Below are 8,408 nucleotides of genomic sequence, written 5' to 3'. Positions count from 1 at the left end.
CTTCCTTCCTTCCTTCCTTCCTTCCTTCCTTCCTTCCTTCCTTCCTTTCTTTCTTTCTTTCTTTCTTTCTTTCTTTCTTTCTTTTTCTGGGCCATTCTCTGTGTAATGTTGGCTGTCCTGGGCTCACTTTGTAGACTAGGCTGGTCTCGAACTCACACATATCTGCCTCCCTGAGCGCTGGGATTACAGGGGTGTGCCCGGTGATAAAGCACTTCTTGCTTTGCAATGTAAAAAACCGAGTTTGAACCCGAGAATCCACACCCCCCCCCACACAAAACAAAAACCAAAACAACAACAACAACAGAACTGGGACTGAGGCAGGAGCTGGCTCAGCATCTCTTTCAGAGGGCCTGCATTTGCATCGAGCACCTCACACTCACTTGTAACTCCAGTTTTGGGGGAGCTCTGATACACTCTTCCGGCGCTGTAGGCATTGCACTTTTGTGTACGTGAATGCACACAGATGCATAATAAATATTGAATAAATCTTAAAGAAAAGCAAATGCTGGCATGCTGGAAGAGCCTGCGTGTAGTCCCCGAGACGCCAAATGGGAGGCAGAGACAGGCAGACCTCCGGAAGCTCACTGGCTGCACAGCCTAGGTGACTTGGAGTTCTCGGTCAATGAGAGACCCTATCTCAAACAGAAGACAAAGGGCATCTGAGGAACGACAGCCAAGACTGTCTTCTGACCTTCATTTGCGCGTGCATGTCCCCCCTATTCAGTGCACCCCACACAAGCATTCTGTGTTAGCGTCTAGCGGCCCTGGAACCCTCAGCGGCGCGGCCTCTAATGAGTGATTTCACAGAGCTCTGCAATGTTGATGAATTTTAGTTTAACTTATTGAAAACAAATACTTATTCACAAAATCAATCAGAATGCCAGTGTAATTCGCGTGCTTTTGCTAGCTAAAAGGTGAGCTGGGTGTTCTGCTTAGATAGTGATTACTTAAAAACAATTCTAAGTAAAGGTCTAGCATTCACCCACTGGACGTGAGTTGTCTTCTGGTCTGCCTCTCCAATAGGCCTCTCGAGAGCAAGATCTTTGCCTTTGTTTACTGCTGTACCCCTCCATTCAGCATCATGCCTGATGTAAATCATAGTAGATACTCAATGAATACTTGTTGAAAGAAAGAAGGAACAAACAAAAGAATAACCATTTATGCTCTTTAGTGCCTGGTTAGAATCAGCTTCCACTATCAACTTGACATAAACTGAGTCACATGGGAAGAGGAAATCTCACCTGAGTAATTGCTCAGATCATATTGGCCTGTGGCTATGTCTGTGAGGCATTTTCTTAATCACTAGTTGATGTGTGGGGCCCAGCCCGCTGGGGGGCACAGTCCCTATCTGGGTGGCCTGAAGAATAACTGAGCAAGCCGGGGTCCAGCCAAGAAGCAACACCCCACAGTCTCTGCTTCAGTGCCTGCCTCCAGCTTGCTGCTCTGAGCTCTAGCCTGGCGTCCCCCCGTGATAGGCTGTAGCCTGTAAGCCAAATAAACCCAAGTTGCCTTTGGTCATGCTGTTTAATCACACCACTAGAAAGCAAAAAAAATCACATGTATTATGAGTTCCACATTTATGGTATAGTTACTTGAACTGAATAAAGTTGATCACTGAGAAACCAAGCAATTCATTCACAATTGTGAAAATATGCTGGTAGTCTCAAGCCTCAATAATGGATCATCATCATCATCATCATCATCACCTATTCAGCAGAAATGCTCCTGCGTCACAAGTTACTGAACTTTTTTTTTTTTTTTTCATTCTTTGAGAATAGGAACAGATTTCTTGGCATTTGCTTTGGGTAAAATTTTTATTCCTGTAGTCTTATAACCATCTATAGGTTCCGCTCTGAATCTACAGAAAACAAGTTGGGGCAACGCCTCTGTGAAGAGGCAAGACTAGGAAGCATTTTAAAAGCAAGTGGCTGGCAGACGTCAGTGCTCTGCTGCCTCAAACATATGTGACCAGGGCTTTGGAATGTGGCAGCCATCCTGGCTGCATAACAAATCTCCCTACCCACAGAGGCTTAAAATCAGCAATCCCCTCTTCTCTTTTCCCCTCCCCTCCCCTTCTTCTACTTCCTCCCTCCCTCCTTTCCTTCTTCCCTCTCTTCCTTCCTCAATCCCCGCCCCATCTGGGTCAGAAATTCAGGATGGGTACGAAAGGACTTTTCTGGCTTGGGGAGTTTCATGCTGTTGCAGCTGGTGAGTAGATGCAGCAATCCAGGGGACCAAAAGCAGCTGGGGACAGCTGAGGTCCCTCTTCACATAGTCCCTTGGGAAGAATGAAGATCTTTTTCTTAAAAAAAAGTTTATTTGTTTTTATTTTGTGTGTGTGTGTGTGTGTGTGTGTGTGTGTGTGTGCTTGTATCTGTACACCATGGGCATGCAGTGCCCACAGAGGCCAGAAGGGGGTGTTGGATTCTCTGGAACAGGCGTTACATAGGGTGTGAGCTGCCCTGGAGGTGTTGGGAATTAAACGGGTGTCCTCTGGAAGAGCAGTAAGTCCTCTTAACTGTGGGACCATCTCTCCAGAACCCCTACTTTTTCTTTAGACATTTGTCTGTCTGCAGAAATTTAGGTGGTTTCCCCATCTTAGTTATTGTGAACTGTGGGAGTACAAACATGCCTTTAAGATTCTGATTTCAGCTCTTTTGGACACATGTAATAAAAGTGAGCTTGTCCAAGTAAATGGTGGTTAGACTGCTTTTTTTTTTTTTTGAGGAACTTATACTTTTACTATTTCCCAAACCCCACTATTAGTACGAAGACTCCAAATTCCACCCCCAGCTCAGTACTGTTTTATTATCTTTTTCAGAGCAGCCGCCCTGACAGGTGTCAGATCAGCTCTGCTGGTGCTAACCTGCATTTTTATGATGACGGGTGATATTGAACACGTTTCCACATGCCCGTTGGATGTAGACCTTTTTCAGATGTAGATATCTGTTCAAGTTCTTGGCAGGTTTGTTTGTTTTGAGACATGGTTTTCTTATGCTACCCAAGATGGGCTTGAACTTCTAGATCCAGTGATTCTTCTGCCTCAGCCTCCTGCATAGCTGGGACAGCAGGGTTACCATTATGCCTGACATTTGCCCATTTTAAAATCAGGTTGTCTGGTTTTCTTCCTATTTCTCCTTTCTTGACAGGAATTCCTTACATATCCTAGATATTAACTTTTATCAGTTATAGTCTGGAATGTCCTCTCCCTCTCTTGTGGGCTGCCTTATCACTCTGTTGATAGTTCCTTTTCTATTATCTTTCCACTTGCGTTCACCTAGGACTTCCTTATAGTAAGGTAGCCATAAATTGGGTCTTTTCATAATGACTCAAGAACTCTGGTCTTTAAGTCCCAAAAGACAAAGTGGAATTGCTTCAGCTCCCCCTGCGTGGTGATGTCATGTCATTGCTCACCCTGCATTTGACTATGTTAGAGTTGGGTCTGGGGTCTTGAGAAAATGACCACACCATCCAAAGTATTTCAGCAGGACAAAAAGGTGTGCTTCTGCAAAGGAGTGCGCAGCCAGCTTTAATCAAACAGGCAAGCATGCCCTCCAGGAGTCCCACTAGATTTTTATTTCTAACTCTGAGAGGTCCTGTGCTCACTCTGAGGGGTCTTGTGTCCTTATGCTACTGGCTAAATCAAAGCCATGCAGCTGGTAGGACGAGAACAGGATGCAATATTGAGCACAGAATTTGACCTTAGAAAGATGCTGACAATGAGGGATTTCTGCCAGGTGGTGTCTTTAGGAAGTTCTTTAAAGACAGAGCTAACTGTATCTCCTTTAAACCTTTAGAAAAGACCACATGCCATCCCAAAACTTTACCAACCTCCCACAAACAGAGGACCTATAAGCCCCTCCATGTAGAGTCCTAGAGAGTTAGACTGGCTTCTAGTTGTGGGGATGTAAATGAAGCATGTGGTATAGACTGAATGTATCCTCTCAAGTTTTAGTATGTTGAAGTATTACCCTTCAGCACCTGAGACTGTGACATTATGTGGAATAAGCTCATGGTAGACATAATTTTGTTAAGATGAAACATCACCAGCCTGGAATCTAGCCCAGTGCGATCTTATGTCCTTATAAAAAAGAGAAATGTGAGCTGGGGAGGTGCTCATTCTTAAAGTGCTCACCAGGCAGGCATGAGGACCCAAGTTAGGTTACCAGAACCGAATGAAAAGCTATGTGTGAGACGCACACTTGTAATTCAAGCAATGGGGAAATGTGATGGAAGGGTCCCTGGGGCTTGATAGCCAGCCAGGTGAGGTATTCAGCAAGCCCCAGGTTCCAGTGAGAGACTATGTCTCAGCACAACAAAGTTCCTGCAGAACTACGAAGGTCCATACCTGCCCTACACTTACATGCACACACGCACTCACGCACACACATGCCAGTTTACCAGTTCACGCACCGTGCCAATAACAGGGACACCGACAAACACACGCAGGGAAGATGCCAAGTGAGGGTGAAGGAAGACATCCTTTCTGTGAGCCAATGAAAGCCAACGATTGCCAGCGACCACCAGAGAGAGGAACATCCGGCAGATTCATCCTCACAGTCCTGAGGAACCAAGCCTGCCCACACCTTAATCTTTCACCCCCAGCCTTTAAAACTATGAGGCAGAGACAGGGCTGGAGAGATGGCTCAGCAGTTAGGAGAACCAGCTGTTCTTCTAGAGGACCGAGGTTCAGTTCCCAGCACCCACACTTCAGCTCATGACCAATTGTAACTCTGGGCTTAGGGATCCAATGCCTTCTTCTGGCTGCCCTGGGCACCAGACATACACAGCACACATAAAATTTAAAAAGAACTATGAGAAGAAACTTCTGTTCTCCCGAATTATAGTATTTTGTTAGATCTCTAGAAAGCTCGACCAATGCAGTGGAAAACGTCATGGACTTTTTTTTGCAAATTTTGATCTATTCCGCAAATCATCAGGGAAATATCTGTGTGTTCTCTGTGAGACTTCAATTCTATTTCAACCCTGTTTTACCTCTATGGTTTTCATGGCTTAAAAGTGTCACTTTGATAGTTCTTTGTAGGGCTTTGGTTGGTGTTGTTGAGACAGGGTCTTGCCGTGTAGCCCTCTGCACTGGTATTGACCACATGGTACTCATTGTCCTCTAACCTGTGCCAGTCCAGCCTCAGCGTTCTAAGGATACAGGCGTGCTCGACTATGCCCTGGGACACTTAGCTTTGGCCTGTGTTCTCCTATTAGATTGCTCGACTCTGCAAGTAACCTTTTCTTTTTTAATTTATTTAATTTTATTTTATGTGCATTAGTGTGATGGTGTCAGATCCCTTGGAATGGGCATTACAGACAGTTGCGAGCTGCCATGTGGGTGCTGGGAGGTGAACCCAGTCCTTTGGAAGGGCATACAGTGCTCTTAACCACTGGGCCATCTCTCCAGATCAAGTAACCTTTTCTTAACCTCTCTCTAGGTCTTATCATGAGGGGATTGATGGAAGTGAAGGCAAATGACTTTTACTCGCCTTGCCAGCATTTTAATGTCACTGTTGCTCTGACAGTTGATCCTACGAAGGACTACAACACTACTTGCACCCCTGAAACCCTTCCGGAAGAAGTCGCAGCTGTAGAAGAAGCCCCAGCCAGGGAAGAGTCTTTAAACCACACTTGTAGAATTATGAGAAACATGGACAATTGCACACACATTTCCTTGCTCCTAGAGATGGATGTAAAATGTAAGTTTGAAAGAAAAGTGTGAGGGAAAGGGACAAGTTGGGTATCCATACATAAAATTAAGAAAGGGCTATGAAATTCACCAGAAGGCAAAGAGCTGACAACTTTCACTTCTGAAATAATATAGCCTGAAAGAATATTAATCTTTTTATCTGGTTACTTTTCTTTCAAAATGTGTTTTTATGGGACTCAGTGATAACCCGAGAGAGAGGCGATATGTCTGGTTGTGAGGGACACTAGAAAGGGACCTTAGAAAGATCTCCTGGCCTAGGATAACTGAAGCGTGTTTGGATCTGTGCTCCATGAAGCCCCACACACCTCAGTGCTCACCGGTGTTCTTCTAAAAGGTGAATATCCATACACATGGTTCAAGTTGGCTTCAGCCACATCCTCACTCGGCGCTGATACAGCCAGTGTGGAAGGCGCCTTCTGATGTGATGCCGTGCAGATTTGGCACTTGGAGTCACTGGCTGATTCTGAGGAGAAAGACGGTCAGACATATCTAAGTTCTGCTCAGGGCAGATTAAGTTCCTAACTCTCTGCTCTGAGCCCCAGAGTTAATATTTTCTGCTAAGCACTGTGTGCCCACCTCGCCCATTAAAATCTATTATTGGAAAGCATCTTATGACATATCCCCTCCAAGAGTGCCTTTTGTATGTCAAGCCCCATGCTGGATGGGGCCAGGGTCAGCTGAACACAAACTAGAGAAAGGGATCACACACACAAGTGCTACGACAAGACTGTTTGCTAGGCATTTTGTACTTCAAAAAGATGGAGGCTTTTCCCATTACTTTAGAATGCTTTTCTACAGTTTAATCATTTTAAAGGTAAGGTGGTTTTTAATTGTGTTTACAGCAAACAGATATATTGGGTGTAACTTCCCCAAGTGATACAATTGGCTGGGCACCAAGGGTTCAGTTGTAGGAGTCTCTGGTGACGTTTTATTTTTAAGCTGTAACCGGCTGTTTCCTGGCCACCATCAGCTCAGGCAAGTCGTCTGTGCCCGGCTGCCTTCCCACCAAGCCCCGTCTCTGTACTCTTCTCACGGAACCTCTGTTAAGCTGAGGGCATATCTGCGGGCTGGGTGGCCCATGACCAAGAGGATTAATGGCACACAACCCTGACTCAAGGGCTGCTCTGTGGTAGACACACTAAGAAAATAGATATTGGCATCACCTGGAAGTGAAATTAAATGCCAGGATTTTGATTTAAAGGGATCCCTGGGAGCCACTTGGCCGATTTTCTCACTTAGCAGCTTCATTTAATGTGGTGGAAAAGTGTTCAGGAGAGCAAGTGACCCTGTTCTAGTTAAGGCTGCAAACAGGTTTTCCGTGAAAGGTGTGCACCACAGCATTGCCTTTTATCTGATATACTGTCTCCTTGTGTTGGACACACACACACACACACACACAGTGTGAGGTTGCATGTCGTGGCACATGAGTGGAAGTCAAAGGCAACTTTCAGGAGTAGGTTCTGTCCTGCCTTCACGTGAGTTACAGAGACAGGCTCACGTCTGCCCTGTATGTGTAGAGCTAGAACCCAGCGTGTTGGCGAGTGCCTGTGCCCGCCACCAGGCTTTCATTGATTTTTATAGCGCCTAATTCTTTTCTTTTCTAAATGTTTACAGCCATTACTTGTCCCATGAAGATGACTTGGTACATTTTGGTGCTGTTAGTTTTTGTGCTTGGTATCATCCTTCTGATCCACAGAATGCTTCAAGACCACAGGAGAGTGCAGAGGCGGCAGAGTAAGTGCCGAGAGAGAAGCGCATTGCAAGGGTTGGCCTGTGAGATTGCTGGGGGAAGTTCGTGCAAGCCTCAGTTGGCCAGATTTCTTTTCTTACGTTCAGTTGGCCACTTACTGTGTACCTGTTAGGTGTAAATGCTGGTTCTAGATAATCTAAAGATTGCAAGTGTAGGGAAGACACCAGCACCGGCATTTGTATGCCTTTCTCCAACACAAATGGGCAAATGGACAAGAAAGACAGGAGGAAAGGAGTTGTCCAGATGGTGGCTGAGAGGGCTCAGCGGAAGTGAGGGCAAAGAGAGGCAGACAGAGACATAGTGACACTTGCTGAGTAGAGCAGAGTGGCCTCAGGGGACAACATGAGTGTGAACAATCCTCAGTAGGTCTGAGGGTGTCAGTAGAGCTTGCGTGAGGCAGAACGAAAGGGAGTCTTTAAAGTCAGGATGGTAGGAGCAGCGTAAACAGCTTTTATAAGTAGTATGATGAGACGTTCACCTACCAGAATGGATTGTGTGTATGTGTGCGGATGCTAGCCGCACATCAGACCCGACCAGCTGTTCTGTAAGTAGTTGGTCTCTTGAGGACAGTACCAAAAGCCTCACCATGATAATAGGGTCTGAAGACACAGACTCAAGTCAAATGCTCACATTAGCACCTATAGCTTTGAGCCAGTTGTCATCACTAGGCAGGGCTCTTCCGTCCTACTTGGCTCTGCCACATGGAGCTGGGGTAAAGGTAGAAATAAAGAGTTGAACAGTGTCAGGTCACAGCTAGTTTTCTCTCTCTCTCTGACACAGAGTTTCTCTGTGTAACAGCCCTAGGTGTTCTGAAACTTTTTCACCTGGAACTCACCAGCGATCCACCTGCCTCTGCCTCCCAAGTGCTGGGGTTAAAGGTGTGGGCCACCACACCTTTCTTTTCTTTTCTTTTCTTTTCTTTTCTTTTCTTTTCTTTTCTTT

At 45.6% G+C, this 8,408-nt stretch overlaps 1 protein-coding gene across 3 annotated transcripts in view; it reads left to right on the top strand.

The window, feature by feature from the left end:
* The window catches only part of Tmem156 (transmembrane protein 156), a 48,521-nt gene that overhangs the window by 26,936 nt on the left and 13,177 nt on the right, over positions 1-8,408 (top strand). For 2 of the 3 annotated variants that reach the window (XM_055624106.1, XM_055624105.1), the window contains exons 3-4: positions 5,445-5,705; positions 7,331-7,450. In XM_055624106.1, coding sequence (XP_055480081.1) covers positions 5,445-5,705; positions 7,331-7,450 — 381 coding nt within the window. The remainder of the gene's footprint in view (positions 1-5,444; positions 5,706-7,330; positions 7,451-8,408) is intronic. The other variant, XM_055624107.1, reaches the window with a different exon arrangement.

The sequence above is a fragment of the Psammomys obesus genome, unplaced genomic scaffold, assembly GCF_907164565.1.
Source record: "Psammomys obesus unplaced genomic scaffold, mPsaObe1.curated_primary_1811, whole genome shotgun sequence".
Taxonomy (NCBI): Eukaryota; Metazoa; Chordata; class Mammalia; order Rodentia; family Muridae; genus Psammomys; species Psammomys obesus.
This window is presented reverse-complemented; position numbering and strand designations above follow the sequence as displayed.